Source organism: Ascaphus truei, chromosome 6, assembly GCF_040206685.1.
Source record: "Ascaphus truei isolate aAscTru1 chromosome 6, aAscTru1.hap1, whole genome shotgun sequence".
In the NCBI taxonomy this organism is placed as follows: Eukaryota; Metazoa; Chordata; class Amphibia; order Anura; family Ascaphidae; genus Ascaphus; species Ascaphus truei.
Genome location: NC_134488.1, coordinates 67065994 through 67092517, shown reverse-complemented (window position 1 = coordinate 67092517; position 26524 = coordinate 67065994). Strand labels below are relative to the sequence as shown.

The 26524-nt window shown below is 44.7% G+C and overlaps 2 protein-coding genes across 4 annotated transcripts; one reads left to right on the top strand and one right to left on the bottom strand.

Annotated features, from left to right (window-relative positions):
• The first annotated feature begins 8645 nt into the window (after positions 1-8645).
• On the top strand, positions 8646-15385 carry TMEM54 (transmembrane protein 54). 2 transcript variants are annotated; one of them, XM_075604714.1, is made up of 7 exons: positions 8646-8766; positions 8797-8815; positions 11466-11659; positions 11897-11956; positions 12153-12341; positions 13014-13142; positions 13897-15385. In XM_075604714.1, exons 2-7 carry the CDS (start codon positions 8803-8805, stop codon positions 13984-13986), a joined length of 675 nt encoding a protein of 224 aa, XP_075460829.1. In that variant the 5' UTR covers positions 8646-8766; positions 8797-8802; the 3' UTR covers positions 13987-15385. The 2 variants fall into 2 exon arrangements, with proteins under 2 accessions (XP_075460829.1, XP_075460830.1); XM_075604715.1 differs by having other exon boundaries at positions 8690-8766; positions 8797-8834.
• HPCA (hippocalcin) lies at positions 14180-24975 on the bottom strand. Of its 2 annotated transcripts, XM_075604717.1 has the most exons (5): positions 24541-24975; positions 21235-21392; positions 20139-20519; positions 19096-19201; positions 14180-15737 (listed from the first exon to the last, which is right to left on the bottom strand). In XM_075604717.1, the coding sequence occupies exons 3-5, from the start codon at positions 20514-20516 to the stop codon at positions 15640-15642; spliced, it is 582 nt and encodes a 193-aa protein (XP_075460832.1). In that variant the 5' UTR covers positions 20517-20519; positions 21235-21392; positions 24541-24975; the 3' UTR covers positions 14180-15639. The 2 variants fall into 2 exon arrangements, with proteins under 2 accessions (XP_075460832.1, XP_075460831.1); XM_075604716.1 differs by lacking the exon at positions 21235-21392 and having other exon boundaries at positions 24541-24966.
• Between the last annotated feature and the right edge of the window lie 1549 nt (positions 24976-26524).

Below are 26524 nucleotides of genomic sequence, written 5' to 3'. Positions count from 1 at the left end.
ATTACCTATGGCAAAGAAAGACATAAAATGAACAAAATAATAAATACACATATATTAGAAAGACACACATTAGGTTCATAATGTGTTTGTTTTTCCATGTTTGGAAATTGGATACATTCTATTTTTTAATTCTATGAATTTCTGTGACAAGCAGGTCAGCCACTGGGTGTTGTTCCTGGTAGGAAATCTATCTGGCACGTTACATCAGGGGTGAGCAAACTTTTTATGCCGAGCCCCCCTTTTCAGCCATGAAATTTCTCGAGCCCCCCCTGCCTGATGTAATCAAAATCACATGACGTCAGCGCACGTGAGCTGGTTCAGCCAATGAGGGCGAACCAGCTTTGCGACGCGTCCGCCACGCGTCTACAATCTCCTGCAGCCAAGTTCACAAATCGCTTGGGCTGCAGGCGTGTGCGCGCAGGCAGTATACTAGTATTGGATCACTGTTTCATTTATTGTTTGCTGGCATCTGGTAATATGTTTTTTTCTGGTGCACAAAGGCAATCCATTTGAGGGGGCATTCATCCACCTCTTTTCTACATCCCTTCCCTCTCCCGCCACCCTTTTTTCTCCCTCCCTTTTTTCCTTCTCCCATTTGCTTTCCCCAGTGTCATCCACCCCTACCTACTAGTTTTACGTATTATTTATTTATTCCCGTTTTAAATGTTGCCCAGGGATCAGGGACCCCCATAACCAAACTCAAGGGGGGTACTGATGAATCTCCCCAGCTGATCAATACTCCAAAGTGACCCCCCCCTGACCCAAACAAGAACCATCAGCCCCCCAAAACTCATCCTTCCAAGCCCCTCAATTCTGCCATGTCTGCCTGACCTTCATCCCTCCGTTTAGCTATTGTCTCTCCCTCCCCCCAGTGTCTCTCTCTCACCTCACCCCAGTCTCTCTCTCTCTCTCACCTTCCCCCCAGTGTCCCTCTCTCTCCACCTTCCCCCCAGTCTCTCTCTCTCTCTCTCACCTTCCCCCCAGTCTCTCTCTCTCTGACACCTTCCCCCCAGTGTCTCTCACCGTCCCCCCAGTCTATCTCTCACCTTCCCCCCAGTGTGTCTCTCTCACACCTCCTACCCAGTGTCTCTCTCTCTCACCTTCCCCCCAGTGTCTCTCTCACCTACCCCAGTGTGTCTCTCTCTCTCTCTCTCTCTCTCTCACCTTCCCCCAGTGTCTCTCTCTCACCTTCCCCCAATATGTCTCCCACCTCTCCATGTCTCTCCCTCCTCCTCCCCTCCCCTCTCTCTCCCCCTCCCCTCAATATGTCTCCCACCTCTCCATGTCTCTCCTTCTCTCCCCCTCCCCCAAATATGTCTCCCACCTCTTCTCTCTCTCTCTCTCTCTCTCACTCTCTCCACTTACTTTCACTATTATGCCTGCTCTAGTCCTCCATGTGCGGCTGAAAACTGGGACAGGAGAAGGAGTGGCTGTCTGTGTGCAGGGAAGGCCCCACCCCCGCTGCAGGCAGACATCGCACAGAGCTTGTGAGCTGCTTGGCCGCTGTGCACAGCTCTGCCCACCCCCAGGCTTCCCCGCACACAGCCTGTGCCCCCCATAAATAATCTTGCACCCACCCAGTTTGTGCATCAAATCATACTGGTGACATCATAATGCATAAAAAAGTGGAGCCACACACCCTCCTACGCGTTTCGTGTTACAAAAATGTATCCTTGATAAGAACACGAAACGCGTAGGAGGGTGTGTGCCTCCACTTTTTTAGATGGATTAATAAAGCATTATTTTTAACTTCAATCTGTTTGGGACCCACTCTTGGCTGTGCGCCAGTATCTTTTTTTGTTTTTCCAGACCAGCATCTCCACACTGGGCTGCACGCCTGTCAGGACTTCAGGATCAAGGGGTTTCTTTGAGTACTTTTCTTATCATTTGGGAATACCCATTGTGAGTCCAGGAACCATCCCAATGAGGGTTTGGTGGGGGTTTTCTAACCTTACACCATACCCATCAGGAGATCATTGGTCCATCTGGGGAATTTACTACATTCATCAGTCTATCTACCCCCTTATCCAGTCCTGTTTTTCTGTCTGCAATGTGTATGTACTGAAGGGATTCAGTGCTGAAGCGCCTTTGTCACTGGAAGTTTGGATCATAATGCACATAGCCTGGTGGCAGATAAGGAGTCAGATAGCTATAAAGTTTACACAGAAAGCAGACAAAGAAAGAAAGAGGAAGTCAGTTGGCTTGTGAGGAGAAAGTAAGAATGCTGGAGAAGGAGAGAGAGGCGGAAACTATTGGGGACAGCATAAGATATGAAATGAAGGTGATGGGAGGGAGCGAGATGAGGGGAAGGAGAGAGATGAGGGGGTAGGACGTGAGAGGGGGAAGGATGAGCTTGTTGTCTTTAAATTCCCGAGCAATGCCGGGTACTTTCAGCTAGTGTTTAATATTTTGATGATTTAAAATGTAACATGCGAGCAGATGGCGCTTATTTTTTTTACATGTTCTGATAACAGTACAAGAGGGCAGACTGACTTCCTCTGTTTATAGCAAACTTGTAACAGTTATACAAGATGAAGAGGCCTGGGAGCCCTGTGTATAGGCAGAGGCATTTCTGCAGTAATGATTAAAGCAGCAGTTCAAGCAATATCCTACGTGTGTGTGTGTGTGTGTTTTTTTTAATAAATCCGTTCTGTACTATAAGAAAACACTTGTAGCATTTAAAAAAAAAAAATGTTTTAAAGACATTTTTAATGTTTCTAATGTAGGGAGCATTTACAAAGTCACAGCCCCTTCCCTTTCTGATAGGCTTTGGCTCTTCAACACCGCTCTCTCTCTAGCAGTGAACCAATTGTATCTAGTAACTGCCCAGTCAATCATAATCTAAGACTACATTGCCCACAATGCTGTGCAAGAACTGTATTAAATAACCCTGAGCAAGCGATCGATTACAGGAGAACAGATCGATCTGCAGCTTAGCTAATCACTTGTCAGTGTGCAGATTATATTGATGCACATATTAAATGGGGAAAAACTATATATTTTTTTTATACGGCAATTTGAAGCTTTTGAAAGTCATGCAAAATCTAGCAGAAAGATTTCGACAAAAACTATTACCAACAACTTTGAGTTACAGTACATTCTTTATTTAAGTAGGGATACTTTATTGAAACATAGTAAACAAAGTTCAAAATCAGTACAAACAATTAACTTTATTACAATGTTTACTGCAGATGCTCCTATATTATTTAAAGAATTGAGGAAATATTGACAGGTTATGCAAAGAGAAAATAAGTTAACCCCTTAAGGTCGAATGATGCAAATTCGCCTCATACTGTTCAATTACTTTTTCATCTGATAATGTAAAAAAATAAAAAATAAAAAAGCATTAAGGGGCTAACTACATAGAATGGTTAATAAATGTCTCAAGAATTTGACAGATTCTCATACATATTACACTTCTAACAGTAGATCGTACTACTTGGTTGGGTAAAACTCCACATTTGTAAGTGGTAATTACAAATGTGGACACTCTCACAATACTAAATATTTCCAATATCCTTACATGAGTAAAAAAATATCTAAATTAAACAATTCATCAACTGTTTATCCACATTTGTCATTTATATGCTTACATGCCCCCTGCTCAATGTTTTATATAGGGTGCACTATATGGCCTCTAAGAGATAATATCAGAACACAAGTCAGCCATACTGTATAAAATGTTGAAAGGATTATAGATACTCAAGAAGAAAAAGATTACCCCCGTGGCAGTACTTTTTAAAGGCCAGACATACATCATGCAGTCAATTTAGTGATTGAAGATATACCTATACCTAATGGAGGGGGTAATAGCTATGAAAAATAATAGAGAGATTTTGGATGAAGAACTAAGAGGATGCATGTAAGTATGTATGTATGTATTACAACTAACTAAAAAACACTCTCTATCAGCGCTCGATCCAATAAATAATATGTGGAATAATGTGAATACACTAAAGCAAATTATTGATAAGTGCAAATACAATTGCAGCCAAGGGGACAACAAACAATAGACAGTTCCAAATCTAATTAACAAAATACATATACAAAAGCAGTGTCCCCGGCGCTAAAAGGTTGATGACCACAATACCATATCCCAAAGACAGTCCTGGATGGAATAACAGTCCTGGTAGATGAGTAATTGCACCAACAGAAGTTCTGATTGGAATGATTACTCCTCAAACAATCGATTCTAGGTGGTTTCTGTAATTACAAAAGAACAAAGACACACCATTGCTCAGTATTGAAGACCACAAAGCCCTAACCAAGTATTGGGAAAAAACCCCACTTACAAGATATATTCTTGTTGGTTCAGGGGAGAGAATCTGTTGCAGGCTTCTTCTCCACCTCGATATCCACGGACCCCACGTGGTTCACAGGAAGATTCTCCTTACACTGGAAGGTGCCCTCGCGGGAGCAGCATACACCGCAACAGCCAATGTGCAAAGAAAATAAAAACAGCCTAGTGTACTACGCACATACACTTTAATAACAATATAAAAAAGCCGCCCTGCTCACACTTACAATACGTAAGGCAAGGGGTGCCTCTTACAAATGCCGTCCGCAACCTGTATCCAGCCAGGTAGGAAGTGAGAGACACACAGTCACGCGCCGATTGATGACATCAGCGGCGCGGCGCGGGTCACCTCTCCAACACCAGATGGACGCAGCTGTTGTTCAGCTCACATGCACTGTACTAAGCTCCTCCTCCTGGGGATTCAATATGTCATTGTGCTCCTTAATACTAACAGAAGCTTGAACATTAGCTCTTAAGTGTTATCTCTCGTATTTCTCTCATAAAGTTAAATCTTATTATGCTTTTTTATATGTTTTTCCTAAGTGTTATCCCGATCTATTATATATTATATATTGCTTGCTATGAAGTGTTATACTAATCCTCAGAATTATATGAGTATGCGGTCCAGCTCATTTAGATCCAGCAGTTAATGTTAACCCCTGGAAATTACCATAAACAAACCAGGTTAGTTGTATTAGTTATGCTTGCACTGGCTATTTAAAGTTAGTGATGGGACAGACTCCACACTCCTGACGAAGCCGACGCTATCACGTGGCGAAACGCGTTGAGTGGGAGTCCTTTCATTATACGGAGCATTTTGGAGAGGAGCCGCAGGCCGCAAGGTTGCTACCGGAGAAAAACCGGATCTGACGTCAGACGCCCAAACCCGCGAAGACGCGATGGAGTAGGGGCTGGAGACAAACAGAGATGTAATGGTGGCTGCAGGACGGTGAGCTGGTGTGCTGAGCGGTCTCTTCAATACACTATTGCAGTGTGATATGCCCGTTTTTTACTGACAAATTGCGAGTGCAAATTTTACACTTAGATTAAAACTTTTTAAACGTAGTTGATCTGTGCTATGTAGCTTTTTCCTCTCTCTCTACATTGGGGCCACATCTTCTTGAGTACTGGAGTCACTTCTCCCTCAATTTGTGCTGAGCTGACACTCGCCTTGGATAGATTGCCAAAGCCTTGATTACACACTGCTGTTGAAACTCTTACATTTTGTAAGTAGGCCTTTCACACGAGCCAAGATTGGAGCTGACATTTGTTCACATTGTATTTCTCCTGCACTTAGATTTTCTGTGCTTTTGTGTTTTTTCGTCTATGCTCCCCCTGGAATCTGTGAATCTACTACAACACTGAGGGACAAGTGAAAACATATCCCACCAGAGGGTTTGAGCAGGGGGTTAAACCTTCTTTTTCTTCATCACCATTTTGGTTTTCACATTCTCACAATATTTATGTGTAATACATTATATGTGCACTTTCTTTATCTTATTAAGAGTGTTTTATTCACTTCACTGAATTTACAGTGATCACCTACTAAGTTTTTTGCGCCTATTTATCACTTTTCACCGGTATGTTGTGTGTGTGTGTGTCACACTGTTGGATGTAATGCTATTTTATGGGTGTGTCACTGTTGAGCATGTTGAGAAAATTGGACATTAAGGGGGTCTAATGTAAACAGCACTAAAATCTCAGCAGCCATTTTGTCAGGCTATTCTTGTCAGCCATTTTGTCTTGTTTGCTATACGTTTTGTTTGTCATTCAGTTTGTTATAAACTGTGTCTTGTCTTCCATTTTGTAATCTGCTGATTTCTGTGAAGCTTGTCTGTGTGAACCTGAGAAAGCAGAGAAATTGTTGGGCTCTCAGTCGATTCTTTGTATCTTTTACCAGCTGCAAATGATGAGGTGATGGGGAAGGAGTCTGTGGTAGTGATGGGAGGTAGAGAAAGGGCCGGACAAGAATGAGAGACCTTGGTAGAATTAGTTGGGGTCTGAGATAAGCACAGTTTCTCCCAGTGTAACCCTGAAAGAAAGTATCAATAAAATATAGAGGAAAGGTTACTGAAGCTGGTGTAATGATTTTTGCTGATTTACATATATTAATTTTGTTTCTTTATTAAAACAATTACATTATTTTTATGACACACAAGCCACCTCATAAAGGGGCGTAGGCTTTAGGTTTTAGGGTATAAAATGTATCTTACACCATATTACCTGTTAGGGAGCTTTTTTATAGAAGCTTTCACCTGAATAAACTCATTTGATAACTGAATGTTTCTTGTAAATTTTTTACAGCTTTCACCCTGTCACATGAGACCAGGTTCCTCAACACCTTTTTATAACCGGGATCATTTGATTGAGCAAAACAAGATAGTAAAATAAATGGTAATTTATTTCTCGTAAAAGACAGACACACAAAGTTACACAATTCAAGGTTAACACATTTATTGGAAATGGGGCTAACGAATAAATCCGTTTTCGGAACGAAATTTCTTAAGATTACCTTTTTAGAGCACTTTCCAATGACCGGTAGTTACTCACAAAAGTCCTGGAACTGTTTTCAGCTCGCAATGCCAGCCGTGGCCGCTGCGTGGTAAAAGGCTGGGCTTAGAAACTTTTCTGACTTGAAAATCTTTGAAGCCGGCTCGTGTCTATTCAGTTCTGAGCATCTTTGAATTTGCCGCTGTTGGTTTGGCGCTTGGAATCTGCACTCCTGATTGGCTGCAACCTCTCTTAAGACTTTCAGGCTCTCATCCACTAACCTATACAGCCTATCAGAGCGTGGGAATTCTCCTGACAGCCAATCACCGATTTGCCGGTAATGTAAAGCCGGGAGGGCACCTTTTCTCAGGTTGTAAAGGGGCATGCGCTAACCTGGCACCTCTGCCTCTTTGCTATACCGAGCCCACCTGCGGCCCACGCTCCACGGAGTATGGGTACTGGCAAATGGTTGCCGGATAGCCTTGTGTTAGTCCAGGATGTGGGTACTCAAGCAGAACCACCTTGGCATCCCTGAGGCTTTCAAGTACAGACTCCGTACAGACACAGAGGCACCAAGCTTGGTAGCCACCTGGGCGGTCCAGAATCCATGACTTAGAAATCCCTCAGTTCATATACAGGTTACCAATATATACACATTAAACTATAACAATTTAATAAAATATACTGTGACCTGTTTTCTGTGTGCTAAAAGTTATGAGTTCCTATTCTGGTGTCAGGGATGGAGTGAGTGTATATATCCCCTACTAATCACTAACCTCATTCTTGGCACACATGAGAAAAATAACTTTTTAAACTTTTAGACACTGTAATACCTGCTCAGCTTTATAACCTAGCTGGAGCCGCCCCTGAACCCCTACACTAGGTTCAGTGAACCTGGGTATATATCTGGATATCTCTGCTATCTTGGGGAACCCCTGCTACACAAGGGACTCCGTGTATAGCTGCAGATATAGTTTAACCCCTTCATGCCCATTTACCTTGTGTGGATGATGCTGCAGCAGGGATCCTGGCGGTGAACCCTAATAACGCTTTCAGAATCAGAGTTTGGTGGAGTAATGTGCTTGGCTGTATCCGAGAATCTCACTCAATTCCCGGATACAACTTTTGGGGTATCCCATAACTTTGGAACTCCGATACATAGACACATTCTGCAAAGACTTTCTCCAACAAACCCACCCTGAAACTTACAGCCTAGAAATCTCCCGATCCCAGCACCCCAGTAAAGGCATAAGTCACATAAATTATTGTCGCAAAATTAGTATACAGTTGCAGTAATACATTTTCGACACCTGGGTCCCAGAGCTGACACTCTAAGACCCTAACACACAGGTCAAGGTTAACCAAGTGGGCTTGACCTTTATTGATGAGCCTGGTTAACCCATTCACCGTCAGTCACATTGTTGGGTATAATGCTATGTTATCTTGTGTCACACACACTGTTGGGCATAATGCTGTTATGTTGTGGGTGTGTCACACTTTTGGGTAAAATGCTATGTTATGTTGTGTGTGTGTGTGTTACTTTTGGGTGTAATGCTGTTATGTTGTGTGTGTCACTGTTGGGTGTAATGCTGTGTGTCACATTGTTGTATATATGCTGTGTTATGTTGTGTGTCACATTGTTGGATGTAATGCTGTTATGTTGTGTGTCACATTGTTGGATATAATGCTGTTATGTTGTGTGTCACATTGTTGGATATAATGCTGTTATGTTGTGTGTCACATTGTTGGATATAATGCTGTGTTGTATTGTGTGTGGCACACTAGTGAGTGTGGGTGTGTCACATGTCCTCAGTCTCAGGTGTGGGCGGAACCTCCCGGATCCGGTCTGACTGGGTGTGCTGGGAACCGCCCGGGGCAGGAGGAGGGACTGAGACATACACCGGGGACCGTGGTCCAGGGGAGAGACAGAGACACCCGGGTGGAGAGGAGAGACAGAGACACCCGGGGGGAGAAGAGAGACAGAGACCCGGGGGGAGGGGAGAAGCGAGGAGACCATGTGCGGACCCAGTAAGTTATGTTATACCAGGTGAGGTGACAGTGCCACGCATTGAGACACAATGCATGAGAACATGTCCCCACACACCTGGTGACTTCCAGACACTGGTATGATACAATGTGTCATTTTCTCTCTCCCTCCCTGATAAATGTGCCCCCAGATCAGTCGGGTATTATAGAAGACAGGAGATGTCACACGTTGTGTGACAGGTCCTGTAATGGGAAGCTTCCCATCACCCCCGCCTCAGCACAGAGTCCATGTGATGAAGCACAAGGTGTCACTAAGGGACCCCTAATGTCCCCATGTACAATAGATCATCTTTTCACTTCCTCCTTGAGAAACATTCCTCCAAAGCAAGGCAGCAATACACAGCCTGAGGAGATGTCACAGGACCTGAAATAACCTGTACAGCCCCATGTACATACCAGACTATATAAGCAATTAATTGTCACATAGTGTTACACTGTTACATTATTGTTCCCTTCTCCCAATAGTCACATTCATCCCTGCTGGGTGTCTACTTGTATCTCCCTGCTGTGTGTCTGTATTTCACTGCTGTGCCTGAATTCCCTTGCATCCCCCTGCTGTGTCTGCCTGTATCCACTACTGTTCCTATATCCCCCTGCTGTTTTTGCCTGTATCCCACTACTGTGCCTATATCCCCCTGCTGTGTGTCTGCCTGTATCCCACTACTGTTTATATCCCCCTGCTGTGTGTCTGCCTGTATCCCATACTGTGCTTATATCCCCCTGCTGTGTGTCTGCCTGTATCACCCTACTCTGCCTATATCATCCTGCTGTGCCTGTATCCCACTGCTGTGTGTTTTCCAGTATCCCACTGGTGTGCTTGTATCCCCCTGCTGCTGGGTGTCTGCCTGTGCATCTGCCTGCATGCCGCTGCTGTGCTTGTATCCCCTGTGTAATGCTCAGTCTGTATAGTTATGGGGTGGAGCATTGAGTACCATTATAACATTCTGGATGATATTACAAAAGAGGAACCCATATCTCTCAATATCAGCTTGTTGCTAAACATGTACAGTATATTTATACTGCGAGCAGAGAGAAGCCTCAGCAGTTGTTATGGATGATTCACATGGGTGAGGTGCACTGGCAGAGAGCTGGGTCGGTCAAGTTAGGTGTGCAGAAAATAAGTTATACAGGTTATACATGCAATAACATAATGATTTCACAGCTCAGCTGTCCTCCTCCAGGCTTTCCAAAGTGTTTCTTAAAAGGTTTTCTGTTGTTACAAATATAAAGTCACCTGCTCTTGAAACACACAAATGTTTATGCTGTTTCACTAAAGAAAATATAAACCCTGTCCAGGGATTTACATTGTGTGATCTTCCTGTAAACATAATGTCTCCCGCAACTACCCCCTTATCAGCATGTGTCCTCTGACCCCACATGAAACCTCCCGTTAATAATTACAGTCTGTTTATTCACAAATCGATTGTTAAATTCAAAAGATACACTTTAGTCTGACCCTGAAAATTATACAGATGTGACACTGCTGCTCCCTTAAGGATTGATGTGCAATTGACTGATGTATATATGAAAAAATAAATCCTAACATAGTATACAGTAACTCTGTTAAAGACACCTAGTTATGTGTAGTAATATTTGGTGTATAAACTCACATATCTCCTGTGAACATCAAGCGGTTTGTTTTGTAAAGGGGCTCTGGCAGCTTTCAGAGTGCTTCGAAATCGCACCTCCTCAGAGAGACCACAGGAGGAGAAAACACAGTGTAAAACCTTTTACTATGATAGGCACGCAAAATGCATTGACAATTCACTCAGACGACGTCTCCAATTCATAGACTTTGGGTAATTGTTATGCCGGGACACCCTCACCCTACTTCAGATCTGCCTGGCTCCATTGTTCACAATGCCGGTGACCCGCTTGCGCACCGTGATTCCTCGGTGCACTTGCACTGGTGTTTGGAATATCCAAATAGGCTGCTGCTATCTGGTACAGTGTCTCCCTGGTTCCAATGTCAAACTCAAAACCCTACGCGTTTCACCGAACTGACAGCTTCCTCAGGGGTTCACCGACAGTCCATCGTCGCTTCTTTTAGTGCAACATGACTTCATCTCATCCTATTAAAGTGCAGGAAAAAAACACACTGGACCCTCCTACACCCGGCCCTGCCATACTTCTCCCCTTCTACACCCGGCGCTGCCACAGTGCTCCTCTCCTCCACCCGGCGCTGCCGCACTGCTTCCCTCCTCCACCCGGCGCTGCCACAGTGCTCCTCTCCTCCACCCGACACTGCCGCACTGCTCCCCTCCTCCACCCGGCGCTGCCACAGTGCTCCTCTCCTACACCCGACACTGCCACAGTGCTCCTCTCGTACACCCGGCGCTGCCACAGTGCTCCTCTCCTACACCCGACACTGCCGCACTGCTCCCCTCCTACACCCGGCGCTGCCACAGTACTCCTCTCCTACACCCAGCACTGTCGCACTGCTCCCCTACACATGCCCGGCGCTTTCGGACTGCTCCCGTACAGACGACTGGCAATCTTGCACTGTTTCCCTTCCGATAAGATGCCCTCCAACACCCAGTGCTTCTGCTCTGCTCGCCTTCTACAACTAGCGCTCGGATACTATTCCCCTCTCACATGCAGCTCACTGACATCTGTTTGTCTCACCCTGCAGGACAGCTGGACCCGGCCCAGTTCGGGAAGGTTCTGATGAAGCTGGGTCTGGCTCTGATCGTTATTGGACACCTAAATTTCATTGTTGGGGCCATAGTGCATGGGTTGGTCTTGAGACATGTGGCCAGACTGCAGGACACAGTGTCACTGCAATATTCTGTGGCCAATATCACTGCTGTGGTATCAGCAATCCTGGTAGGTAAACCGCAGAGGGCACCAGATGTGTGTGTGTGATCTACATGGGGCATGTGCAATATCACATGGAGTTGCGATATCATTTGTGGGTGTGCAATATATAGTGGCGTGTGATATATGGAGGGTGTACATTATAAAATGGGTTGGTGTGCATGTTATAATATGGCAGTGTGTGAACATATATATATATATATACATATACACACAGACATTCTCTTTCCCCGTCTTATCTTTCAGAGCATTTCCTGTGGAATTGCTGCCATTGTCCTTTCCCGCTACTTAGCACGCGTCCCGCTGGTAAGCAGGAGCTTGCAACCTTTGGGGCGTCTGAGGGGGCAGGAGGTCCAAAACATTTCTCTTTAACCTTTTCCTCTCTGATGACAACTTTCAGTATAAATTTCATATGTATCTGGAAGCATACATATACATATTTGTATATCATGGTTGTTAATGTCAGTGTAATATTTCACCCACCGTCTCTCCTGTCTTGCAGCGGTTGGCGGTGTTGATACTCAGTATCATTAATGCGGTGCTCTCGCTCGCCTGCACGGTGGGCCTGGCCGTGTCTGTTATAATCACAGTGGCTAACGCGGGTCGCACGCTCCTCTCCACCTGTACCTTTACCCACCTGGAGCTCATCCAGATCTCCCACGAGTGCCCTTTCGATCCGACGCGTATCTACGTGAGTGCCGAGAGATAGCGATGCAATACAATACCAAGCTTTACAATAGCTGTGTCTGCTCAAATGTCAGAGAGCCCCTTTGATCAAGCAGATGCATTACTATGTGGTAACGAGAGATAGCTATGCTGCCTGATCCCCTCTTACCCCACTGGGCAGTTAGTGAGAGATAGCTGTGCTGAGGAGAATCCGTTGAAGGAGATAAGCAGTGCACTGCTGAAATGAATAGGCTCAGCAACAGAAAAATGTATTGTGATCGTGGCATCAGTGGAGCAAAAAAAATCACAGGCAGGACCCGGAAAAAACTCTTAACGCGTTTCGTGTGTTATGAGATGTGGTAATGAGAGATAGGTGTGCTGCCTGACCCCCTCTTACCCTGCTGGGCAGTGAGAGATAGGTGTGCTGCCTGACCCCCTCTTACCCTGCCGGGCAGTGAGAGATAGCTGTGCTGCCTGACTCCACTAAATACTCTGCGGGGAGAGACAAAAAGATACCTGCACTACCTAATCCTGTCTCACCCCAGAGTAGTTGGTCAGAGATAGCTGTGCTGTGCTGCTTGATCCCCATCTCTCCCCGCAGAGCGGTCAGTGAGAGATAGCTCTGTAGCCTGCTCCCCCGTTTCCGCAGAGCTGTTGGTGAGATCGCTGCGCTGCTTGACTCTCTCTCCCCCCGCAGAGTACCACGTTGTGTCTCTGGGCGATCTCGATCTCCTTGGATGTCGCGGAGGTCGTGTTTAGCGTGCGCTGTTTTCTCGCCGTGCTCCAGCTGATGGACGTCCGGCTCTGTCGCCAGAGGAGGAGGAAGGCAAGTACAAGGCTGATTAATCTCCCGTTGCTTTGGTAGAGGAGTCACATGGCTTTCACCTTCCTGCAGCTCTGGGTGCTGCTGACCACACGTCAAACTGTACTAAAAAGTAGCAGTCTTGTGTTTTATAAGGGAGGAAATTACAAACCTCTGAACAGCGTGCAAAACACATAGTTCTTGTAAGGTTTGACACCTTTATCCTATTGGAAGAGAATATATTTTCAACCCCTTAACTGCCAGAGGGGTCAGCAACTGACTGTGAAGGGGTTAAAAAGATGCGTTCGATAATAGTAAAAAAAAAAGTAGTTGACCTTTCCACACCGTCACTTCCACCACTTTAAATACAGATGCAGCGGATATTGACACGTTGGTCATTGTGAAGCCCCTCGTGACTGCCTCATAACCACACAGTGTGTATATAACATTGAGCTGTAGGTAACAGAGGAAGAGGAACAGATACAGGGTGAAGGGGTGCTGTAGAATATGGTTAAATATTCACGGCTATGAAAAATTGGCAACCATCGCCCAGTGCGAGGTTTCTTCATTAATTGTGGCCGAGACATTGGAACGTTAAACCCAGGAGCTCTTAGCCTGAAGAGCTGACACTTACCAAGGCACGGGAGATTAGGTGATATTACCGGTCAGGCTGAGCTGGGTGATGAACCTCCGTCTTCATAGGCCAGCACTGTCCCTATGCGACTGCTCCTTTTTCCTCCCTGCAGCTGATGCTTCTGCTTTATCTTGTCCCCCCCAGGTGAGGCGACAGCTTCCACGGAAGGAAGAGGATGAAAGCATAGAGCGTGAAGGGTTAAACACAGACTGCGGAGACAGTGTGTGGCTGTGAGAGCCGCCCAGCAATGCAGCCACACTGACTGAGCACGCAGAGTACGTGTCCCTGTGTGTGAGAGATGTGTTGGGTGCAATGTACAGTGTATGTATGGTGAGTGCTATGTATGCATGGGGTGTATGATTAGTGGGTGCAATGTGCTGCATGACAAGAGGTCCTCAGTGGGTGCAATGTGCAGCAGGACACAGGATGCAGACACTGATACAAGACTTTATTTCTGTTAGAAAAGCAGATGCCGCACTCTGGGATCCTGTGCTAGAGGAGTTAAGAGGGATATACAGTGCAGGTTTCATACAATGAGCATGCAGGGTGAGCGCTTTCATGACTACACCACATAGCATGTGTGCAGAGCGTGTGCTGTGATATCTCTCCTGCCTGACACACATACAGTAAGGGAAAGCACCACCGCCGTGCTGCTGATCCCAGCTGTCCCCATCACAGAGACTCCAAACCCTGGAAGGGCGGTGCCTGCTTAGGGAACATGTTCAAACCTGAGACTTCACCGAACAAAAACTAGTATAACCAATGCAGACCATTCACCCTCTGCACCCAACTGCAGAGCATCGCCAAAGAACTAGGGTCGGAACATAATTGTTTTGTTGCCAGAGGATCAAGCAAGGCACTGCTAATGCAGTATAATATAAAGCAGAGATATATATACACACACACACACACACACACACACACACACACACACACACACACACACACACACACACACACACACACACACACACACACACACACACACACACACACACACACACACACACACACACCTGTGTTTATGTGCAATATATAAATTATAATGTATGTGTGTATATATATACACCTGGCAGGGAAGGGGTTAAAGACACAGAAGTAGTACATTTTCTCATTGTATTTACCTTTTGTGTTGCAGTATTAAAGCACTTTCCTGCACTTGGGATGTTACGCGCTTGTTAAACACTTTTCGTACATTATTTCCACGTCTAGGTGGAACTTACACCCAGAACAGGTTGAAACGACTTTGTAGGATTGACAAGGAGGATGCGACTGACAGGAGGGAAGCGTGAGCCTAAGGCAGGGGGCAGGTTCAGAGAGGTTAATACGATAGGAACCCTCCCACCCAATCCTGCCCCTGATAAATCTACTAAATAAAACGTGCATAGTTTTTCCCTGCATTAGTGCGACCACAGAGGCTTTTTCGGGTCACTGAAAAATGACTGCAGTGTTACAATGCCAAGCAACATCTACCTATAAAACATAGCCACAGAAGTGCTGCAGTTGCAATATTTTCATCCCCACTTTGCAACACTTAACCCTCATGAAATGTTGCTGGCCTCTCGTGCAGCAAAAGGGTTCATTAGTTCCCTTTCTTTCAATAACGACAACAAAAGATTGATCCCCTTTCTACTGCCCGAAAATTCCATGCACCCTTGGTCCCTCCATATAATAATATACATATATAATAACAATATATAGAATAATAAATAGGCGTCAGATGGCTGAGGGGTGACGGAGCAGTCTGACGGGTTGGCAGTGCATTTATGTCCATGTAATGCCCAAAAGGATTCTGGGACAAGCCGCTTTGCTAAGGCGTCGGGTCACGTGACCGCTTCTTGGCGCAGCCGCTGGAAGAAGTGGTGTCTCCCACAATGCTGCGGGGGATCAGAACTGCGAGGCGCTGCTGGGGTCGCACTGCAGTAACCTCACAATGGATGGGTCGCTCTTGGCACCTTTAATAAACTCCTCCAGGGACAGTTTACCTGAAGCAGGGGCAAGGGTATTATTAGGAGAGGGCCCTCCAAAACCAGGTCATAGAGAATAACTCTATAAAAATGAAAAACACACATGCAGCACTGTATAATAACATTAAGTATCTCTATGCTCATTTTGCAAAAACATGTAATGCTGTATAATTCTGCAGCTCCCTAAATACAAAGTACCTGCAGCGGTGTAAATTAACTCAGTATCTATATTCAAGACACGTTGTGTAACAACAATTGGTCAATAATATACAGAGTGTTCTCATACTGCTCCACTTCAATATATACTCTCTATATTCTTGCAGAGCAGTATAATTACACGGAGTGTATCTATAGTTTATATTTATGTGGCATATGTATAGTTCCTCTATATTCATGCAGAGCTTTATAATAACACAGGGGTATCACTATATTCATGCAGAGCTTTATAATTACACCGGGGTATCAATATATTCATGCAGAGCTTTATAACACCGGGGTATCACTATATTCATGCAGAGCTTTATAATTACACCGGGGTATCACTATAGTCATGCAGAGCTTTATAATAACACCAGGGTATCACTATATTCATGCAGAGCTTTATAATTACATGGGGGTATCACTATATTCATGCAGAGCTTTATAATAACACCGGGGTATCACTATATTCATGCAGAGCTTTATAATAACACCGGGGTATCACTATATTCATGCAGAGCTTTATAATTACACCGGGGTATCACTATAGTCATGCAGAGCTTTATAATAACACCGGGGTATCACTATATTCATGCAGAGCTTTATAACACCGGGGTATCACTATATTCATGCAGAGCTTTATAATTACACCGGGGTATCACTATATTCATGCAGAGCTTTATAATTACACCGGGGTATCACTATAGTCATGCAGAGCTTTATAACACCGGGGTATCACTATATTCATGCAGAGCTTTATAATTACACCGGGGTATCACTATATTCATGCAGAGCTTTATAATAACACCGGGGTATCACTATATTCATGCAGAGCTTTATAATAACACCGGGGTATCACTATATTCATGCAGAGCTTTATAATAACACCGGGGTATCACTATAGTCATGCAGAGCTTTATAATAACACCGGGGTATCACTATAGTCATGCAGAGCTTTATAATAACACCGGGGTATCACTATATTCATGCAGAGCTTTATAATAACACCGGGGTATCACTATATTCATGCAGAGCTTTATAATAACACCGGGGTATCACTATAGTCATGCAGAGCTTTATAATAACACCGGGGTATCACTATATTCATGCAGAGCTTTATAATTACACCGGGGTATCACTATATTCATGCAGAGCTTTATAATAACACCGGGGTATCACTATATTCATGCAGAGCTTTATAATTACACCGGGGTATCACTATAGTCATGCAGAGCTTTATAATAACACCGGGGTATCACTATATTCATGCAGAGCTTTATAATAACACCGGGGTATCACTATATTCATGCAGAGCTTTATAATAACACCGGGGTATCACTATAGTCATGCAGAGCTTTATAATTACACCGGGGTATCACTATATTCATGCAGAGCTTTATAATTACACCGGGGTATCACTATAGTCATGCAGAGCTTTATAATAACACCGGGGTATCACTATATTCATGCAGAGCTTTATAATTACACCGGGGTATCACTATAGTCATGCAAAGCTTTATAACACCGGGGTATCACTATATTCATGCAGAGCTTTATAATAACACCGGGGTATCACTATATTCATGCAGAGCTTTATAATAACACCGGGGTATCACTATATTCATGCAGAGCTTTATAATAACACCGGGGTATCACTATATTCATGCAGAGCTTTATAATAACACCGGGGTATCACTATATTCATGCAGAGCTTTATAATAACACCGGGGTATCACTATAGTCATGCAGAGCTTTATAATAACACCGGGGTATCACTATATTCATGCAGAGCTGTATAATAACACCGGGGTATCACTATATTCATGCAGAGCTTTATAATTACACCGGGGTATCACTATATTCATGCAGAGCTTTATAATTACACCGGGGTATCACTATATTCATGCAGAGCTTTATAATTACACCGGGGTATCACTATATTCATGCAGAGCTTTATAATAACACCGGGGTATCACTATATTCATGCAGAGCTTTATAATAACACCGGGGTATCACTATATTCATGCAGAGCTTTATAATTACCCCGGGGTATCACTATATTCATGCAGAGCTTTATAATTACACCGGGGTATCACTATATTCATGCAGAGCTTTATAATAACACCGGGGTATCACTATATTCATGCAGAGCTTTATAATTACACCGGGGTATCACTATATTCATGCAGAGCTTTATAATAACACCGGGGTATCACTATATTCATGCAGAGCTTTATAATAACACCGGGGTATCACTATAGTCATGCAGAGCTTTATAATTACACCGGGGTATCACTATATTCATGCAGAGCTTTATAATAACACCGGGGTATCACTATAGTCATGCAGAGCTTTATAATAACACCGGGGTATCACTATAGTCATGCAGAGCTTTATAATTACACCGGGGTATCACTATATTCATGCAGAGCTTTATAATTACACCGGGGTATCACTATATTCATGCAGAGCTTTATAATAACATCGGGGTATCACTATATTCATGCAGAGCTTTATAATAACACCGGGGTATCACTATATTCATGCAGAGCTTTATAATAACACCGGGGTATCACTATAGTCATGCAGAGCTTTATAATAACACCGGGGTATCACTATATTCATGCAGAGCTTTATAATTACACCGGGGTATCACTATATTCATGCAGAGCTTTATAATTACACCGGGGTATCACTATAGTCATGCAGAGCTTTATAATAACACCGGGGTATCACTATATTCATGCAGAGCTTTATAATAACACCGGGGTATCACTATATTCATGCAGAGCTTTATAATAACACCGGGGTATCACTATATTCATGCAGAGCTTTATAATAACACCGGGGTATCACTATATTCATGGAGAGCATTATAATAACACCGGGGTATCACTATATTCATGCAGAGCTTTATAATAACACCGGGGTATCACTATATTCATGCAGTGCTTTATAATTACACAGGGGTATCACTATAGTCATGCAGAGCTTTATAATAACACCGGGGTATCACTATATTCATGCAAAGTTGTCGATCCCTAAAAAGAACACATACAGTGTTATATAGTGCCACTCGCGATTCTATAATATAATGCACCCTCCCTCTCTTTCGGGGTATGTAGCGGTCACTCCCCTGGTAGCACAGTGCGTACAACCTCCCTTCCCTCACTCTCACCGTCATTGTTTGTGTCCATCTGTCGGAAGATTTTCTCTGTGCGCTTCTCTGGCGTAGACTCGTCCTCCGGCATCTTCATCACCGAGGAAACCATCTTATAAATAGCCTGCAGCAAACCAATATTCAATAACCAGCAAAGTTCCCTTGTAACCGGCACGTATGCCCTCCTCCTGTCATTGGGATAAGAGCAACCCCTCCAAACCACAAATGTAAATGCAATCTTAAAGTACTGTCCTCTGAAGTGGGTGACAGAGCAAGTGCCAATTTCAGTGCCAAAACATAAGAATGTGAGCTCTTCAGGGCAGAAATTAAACAAGGTCGGAGAGATATAGAGCTATATATATTATATTTGCATACGCAGACAGTATCACGTAGCATTATATTGTGATATTGGAGATGCTAGAGTACAGGCGGTCCTCGGTTATCCGCCGGAATCCGTCCCGCAAACCGCCGTCGGATTGCGGATCCAATGTTAATCCACGGCGGTGGGCGTCGGAGAATGCGTTCCGCGGAATGCATTATCCGGTGTTGGATAAAGGACCGTTTGATAGTGAGGACCACCTGTACTTCGTTTTTTACCTGTATTCTATTGTTACACTGTATATTAAAATGTGTTTATACTGTAAGGATGTTACCTTGTATCTGATATAAATCACCAGCAGTTATAATGTATACTGCTTGTCAATTTTACTTCATCTATTACTACATCTACATGTAATCTACTGTCTCGTGGGGCATAAATAGTTTGGGGCCATAGTAAAACCATGTCGGGGCGACAAGAGGGCGCTCACCCCAATAAATATGTCTGCCTTTAGGGGAAGTTACGTCTCCAATCTGCACATGGATGAAGCAGCACAGACACAAACCTACACAACTGCACTCAGGAGAGGTAACACACACACACGTTACTAAGGTTTAAAACCTTGTAACCATGTCCCATATTTTAATGCACATGGTGCACACACAGGAGAAGCAGCACACACACACACACACATCCATATGTCTGTAACTGCAAGACAAGCCACCTCCCCCACCCCACAGACCTGTACGATCTCCAGCATCTCGTCCCGGCTGATGTAGCCGTTCCCATCCAAGTCATACATGCTGAACGCCCACTTCAGCTTCTGCTCCAGCTTCCCCCGCGAGGTGACGCTTAGCGCTATGATGAACTCCCGGAAGTCGATGGTTCCGTCCCCGTTGGAGTCGAAGGTGCGGAAGACATGCTCTGCGAACTTGGAGGCATCACCATACGGAAAGAAGTTGGCGTAGATCTTCTTGAACTCTTCCACATTCAGGATGCCAGACGGACAGTCCTTCAGGAAACCTTTGTACCATTCCTGCAACTCGTGGTCCGAAAACTCGGTGTTCTCACGCAGGTCCTGCAGCATTTCGGGGCGCAGCTTACTGTTCTGCTTCCCCATCGCCTGCACCCCCGAAAAACAAGATAGTGACATGTCAGTGACAACCACAAACAGCACGGGGCATCACAGGAACACACTGCATGTAGCACAGGAGATGGAGCAAGAGAGAGTGTGGGCGTGCAAGAGAGCGAGGCGCGGAGCAGCTGGCCCAGAAATACTCTGACAAGTTGTTTTTACAAGAATCACAAAAAAAAAAAAGTGTAGGCACTCACTGAGTCTTGTAATGTAGAAAAATTTAAAATTACATAAAAAGAAGATAAACGTTTCAGGCCACTCTTGGACAAAGGTCCAAGACTGGCCCGAAACATTGATCCTTTTATATAATAAGTTGATATTTTTCTACATTACAAGACCCCATGAGTGCCTACAGTTTTGTGATTCATGTTAGATATGGATCCCACCTCGATTTCGTTGGTCGTGCACCCGTGGCAACATATTCATTTTGATTTTTTTTGTTAATGTGAATACCACAGTACCTCGAGTGCCCCTACCAAAAAGACAAGTTGTTTTTCCAATATACTATGTGCAGGGAAATAAGGTATCTGCACATTCTGAGATAGGTTAGGTGGGGAAGGCGGTTTGATGCCTTCTATTTGACAAACACATACATACATACATACATACATACATACATACATACTGTTCAGAAAACTTAACGATCTCACAAGTTTATTCTTCATCTGAATAAATCCAACTTATTAAAATGAGTTTCCCAGACCTTATTTGTGCTACGATGAATTCTTAGGTTTGTCCAATAAAAGTGACCAGTAACTGTAATAATATCCAGTGTAATCCAGACTGTCTTGTAAAACTCTGCATGGAGAATATCTGGGTATGAGGTAGCTCTTTGGGGCTCCTTAGTCAATTCCCTGGATTCTGCAATTGTGTCAAATGTAAGATTTGAAATTATTTGACGTATAACAATTAGAAGAAATGAATAGCAAAGCATAACACATTTACAATATGTGCATTACTAAACTTCTTGTATGATCAGAGACATTTTTTTTTAATTATTATTTTTTTAAATCCCTACTTTGCTACTAAAAAGGTCAGAATTAAGTCCCGTTAAGAAAGGAATATTTCAAGTAACAGTTTAATGCCATAAGCTTTGGGAATGTGATAACGAGGCCCCTGTAATAACTTTCTCCACATCCCTGCCAAGTATTACATGTGCAGCAGGAGTGTGTATAAAGGCATCCACATGGATGTAGGATAACATGTCCAAACCCTCGAGACGCTGGTGTGTGTGTGTGACTGCGCGTTCACATGTGGCCGCACACACACGGGTCACCTCCTCCCCGTGTGTGAGTGGAATTCATTACCGGCTGGCTGATCTCGGATTATCCTGGGGTTGGGTGCAGCTGTTCAATGCAGCTGGCGAGAGTAGATTCAGTGCTGACAAGTAGCACAGCAGATGTAGCCCTGGTGGTGGGCAGGGGTTCCCACAGACCCCAAGGGATACCCAACATCCCTTGTCCCTCTCATTGTGAAGCAGATGCAAGGATTTCAGCGCTAACCCAGAAAACCCGTTTTGGGCAGCACATCAAGGCCACACATACAGATTATACCTTGTTAAACCTACAGAGAGTGAACAGGTCATCAATCTGTTCCACCACCCTTCAATTTTTATTTATAAAAATGTTTTACCAGGAAGTAATACATTGAGAGTTACCCCTCGTTTTCAAGTATGTCCTGGGCACAGAGTTATAAAAAATACATGGTTACATTAAAAGAACAGGGTTATACAGTGAATTCACAGACATTTCATGCACCGATAGAGTTGGAAAATTGGGTACAAGGGATAAAGGTCTTATGAGTTTCAGATTGAAATAGAGCAGCTTTAACATCACCGAACGGCAGCAAACGGCTCACACCCTTTGGCTGCCCTTTGGCTGTGCCAAAGGCTCTCCACCTTTGGGGCAACGCAGATGTACACTGGGGTGGTTGAGATTTAATCTGCTGCAGCTGTGAACAAAAAGATATGTGTCCTCAAATGTTACAATGCCTACAACCTGAGTGTCAGGTCTATGGGCAAAGGGCATTTATGTAAACTAGTGACTGGACAATTATAAGGCAAAGTTGATGCCAAACGGTATTTTCACCCTTTGGGGGTAATTTGATCCCCTTAGCTTCAATGGGAATTTTTCAGCGGAAAAATGGCATTTCAGATTATACAAAACAAGGCCCTATGTCTCATCGCCAATATGTGCGTCAGCTTGTGATTTGGGGAGTGTCAGCAGGAGGAGTTGTACGTCACACCTATTATAATGGGATGCATCAAATTATGCGTCCCATGCATGCTATTTTTTCTGCCTTTTTCTAGCATCAAAATCCTTGCCAGGTCTACGGGGGGGGGGAAGGAGGGAGTCCTCCATAATGAGCTGGAACAGACTTAACAAACCTGATTAATGAGCCACAGGCAGAGAATGGAGCAAAGCACCAGTGCAAACTGTTCTATGTCTGGATACACATACCTCATCGGATCATCTGTGTGAATACACACACACACACACACACACACACACACAGTGCAGGATTCTATTAAGTGTGTTGGTGCTGGAGAGGCGTAAATGCCCTTTATTGCTCCAATATTAGAGCAGCTACAGTTTGTATATAAGATTTCCAGACTATGCATCTGAAGCTCAAGAGGTCTTTAAATATTCAGTACAGACTATGGCCCATATTTACTATGCATCTGAAGCTCAAGGTCTGGAAATATTCAGTACAGACTATGGCCCATATTTACTAAACAGTGCTAAGGCACATTGTGCCGTTAAGTGTTTGACACAGGTTAGTAAATATGACCTTATATCTTTAAGGAGCTGATATGGAAACGCATTATAATCTCCAGAAAACGCTCTGTGTAAAAATATATACATCAGGCACTCCAAGATCCAAAGGTGAAATCAGAGGTGCTGCCTTGCTGACACCTGGACGGTCTGCACCCTACTACTACCTGTATCTTTTCATATGCGAGTGCCTGGTTTTGTGGACACACACACACACACACACACGCCTTGAGATGAATCCATGAGTTTGATAATATAATTCCAACCCCCAGCTTCTTTATATCTTTTGAGGTTTAAAAGCTGTATGTGTAATGTCATTAATCCTATATGTCCTGTCCCCTCTGTACTGTATCTCTCCCGACTTATTAAAGCAGGTGGTGTAATTGAAAACGGTTGGATTCGTGTCCTGTGATAAATCTGATGCTGTAGATAAAATATGGGTCTTTGTTACTGGGCTTTAAACCTTGCACTGTGAAGTCCATTGGACTGCATTCCCTAAAGCTGCGTCCATACAGCCTTCGCCTGCATGGAGGCGTGCGCGTCCGTGACATCACCCGCGTGAAGCGGGTGCGTTTTTTGGACATGGTAGATGTGCCGTGTGAGGTCGTGTCAGTGACATCACAGAACTGGTTCGCCCTCATTGGGCAAACCGCTCACGCGACCTGCCCATTGTGCCGAGAAATCCGTTTCAACCGATTCCTCACGCAACGCACGCCCCCTCCTGCTGCCGCGCACGGTCTATGGGTACCTCAATGCCTTAAGCCAATGTGATCACGCCGCGCGCGGACAACGCCTAATGCTAGCCTGCCACAAACCACTTTGCCAGAGGACGTGTGTGTGTGTGTGTGTGTGTGTGTGTGTGTGTGTGTGTGTGTGTGTGTGTGTGTGTGTGTATGTATATATATATATATATATATATATATATATATATATATATATATATTTTTTTTTTACAGTTATATAGTGCAGTAAGTATAGTTATAGCATGTATAAAAAAATATATATTAGGTTTTATACAGGCTATAACGCACTATATATACATATACACACTACAGTTATGTATATAGTTAGTGTATGTAGATTATATATATGGTATAACTATATACACAGATCTGTAGTGTGTGTGTGTGTATATCTGTAGTATATACATACACATCTGTAGTATATACATACACATCTGTAGTATATACATACACATCTGTAGTATATAGTGTTATCAGCTGCTCTCTCCTTACCCTGTCTCGGTGACTCCGTCCCCGGGATTCAGTGTCCGGTCCCCTGTATATCCCAGCTGTATCTCCTGTATGTCTATCGGTGCTCTCCCCGGGTTCCTGGAGCACCCGTTATCCAGGTATATCCGCGGCACGCGGTGTCTCTCCGGTGCCCCCTCTATGTTTCCTACACCTGGTCTGTCTCTCCCGGTATCCGGGCTGCTTCTCCCGGTGTGTGTCTCTCCGGTCCCAGTCTCCTGCCTGCTGCAGCTTAACGGATTCTGCAGCTTACAAACAGCCGGGGCCACAGCACCTGCACCGGGAGGAGGGGGGGGATTGTGTATATATAAATTTATACCGGTTATACTGGAGAGGGGTGACCGAACTACGGCCCCACGCAGACTTGCGAGGGGAAGAGGATGTCAGCGGACCGGAGGGCAGGGAGCTGCTTGGGCCGGGCTAGGAGTCGGTAATTCTAGGGTATCCGGCTCCTCCCCCCCAACCAGGGTGAATGGTCCAGTCCAGATCTGAGCAGCATCTGCAGTGAGAGCAGAGAGGGGAAGAGAGGGGAAGAGGGGTGTGATGTGTGTGTTATTATATTTATATTATGTAATGTTGTAAAGCGATGCGTACATGGTGGGTGCTATATAAATAGAAGTCGAACACAATGTCTACCATGGCTAGCAAGTATTAATAGGAACCTTTCAACTGAAATTAATAGGAGAATGGAGATGGAGCGCATTTGGAAGTAACAAGACAATGTTGTAAGGTAGATGTGCGCAAACTGGAGGGGGGGTTATGGGGAGGTCAGGGGGCGCGAGATTCTCTAAGGGGGGGGGCGTGGTGCTTACAGAGGCTTTTTAAATTAAATGCCTCGGAAACGACAAAGGCCTCTGTATCTCTCTTACCTTGGCTCAGGCGGCTTCTGGCGATGCGTCGCCATGGCAGCGCGGCGTCAAATGGGTGAAGTCTTGACATCAGAATACCGGAGCCAAGGTAAGGAAGGTGGGGGGGGGGGGCGCGAGGAGGGAGGGGCAGCTGGGAAAAGATTGTGCACCCCTGTTGTAAGGGAACCTTCCACTGTGCCTTAGGCCGCGCTTATAGTGCCGGCGACAGCAGCGTGCGCTTATAGTAGGAGCGAAGCGATGGTTCGACGGCTTGGTCGCCATAGGTGGAAGTCACTTCAATTTGATTTTTCCAGCGACCGCAGCGTGACGTCAGCGTCGTCGTCACTATAAGCGCGGCCTTAAAAGGAAAGCGGCCAGCCAGTGTATTCTGCCCGTGCTCATGTGTGGATGTGAGACTTGGACCATAGATGTGAAGATAATTCAGAAACTTCAGGCAACCCATATGGAGAGATGTATGCTGGTATTACAAAAGAGACAGGGAAAAAATGAGGGAGTTTGAAAGTCTGTGACATCATGACAAGGGTGAAGAAATGAAAATGGCAGTGGGCCGGACATATCGCATGAAAAATGACCATCGTGGACAAAGATGGTACCCAACTGGATTGCAAGGGAAATTAAAAATCCGAGATGACCAAAAGTAAGATGGCAGGATGAATTCAGAACATTTGTCAGAGCGACGTGGAGAAGAGAGTTTTGTAACCTCAGTAACTGGAAGATCCTTGGGGAGGCCTTTACCCAGCAGTGGATCTACAAGGGCTGATGATGATGATCAGGGCTCCACCCAGGCGAGTGCGTTTTTCCCGCTGTCGAGTCTTACCGGCGGGTGGTGCGGTGTCTCCAGGCATTTTCCCACAAACTCCAGTGTCTCCCCCGGCAACTCGTGTGAAAATGGCTGCGCGGCGTCAAATGACGCTGCTTTGCCATGACAATAGGTCGCTACGTGTCGCCATGGCCGGAAAAACTTGCCAGCAGGTAAAGTGAGGGGTGTGAGAGGGAGAGGGGGGGGGGTTACAATAAGAGAAAATAAATGGGGGGGGGGGGGCGAATGCCTTTTTTTTTCGGGCGAGCCATGATGATGATATGTAAGTGTGGCTTAATGC

Bases quoted from the DNA above. Each gene is read 5' to 3' on its own strand.
- TMEM54 (XM_075604714.1), top strand. The intron at 11,957-12,152 runs GTAAGCAGGAGC...CCTGTCTTGCAG, and splicing joins ACTTAGCACGCGTCCCGCTG to CGGTTGGCGGTGTTGATACT. The intron at 12,342-13,013 runs GTGAGTGCCGAG...CTCCCCCCGCAG, and splicing joins TCGATCCGACGCGTATCTAC to AGTACCACGTTGTGTCTCTG.
- HPCA (XM_075604717.1), bottom strand. From the start codon at position 20,516: ATGGGGAAGCAGAACAGTAAGCTGCGCCCCGAAATGCTGCAGGACCTG. The intron at 19,202-20,138 runs GTCTGTGGGGTG...GGTTTGCTGCAG, and splicing joins AGATGCTGGAGATCGTACAG to GCTATTTATAAGATGGTTTC. The intron at 15,738-19,095 runs GTGAGAGTGAGG...CCCCTGCTTCAG, and splicing joins GATGGACACAAACAATGACG to GTAAACTGTCCCTGGAGGAG.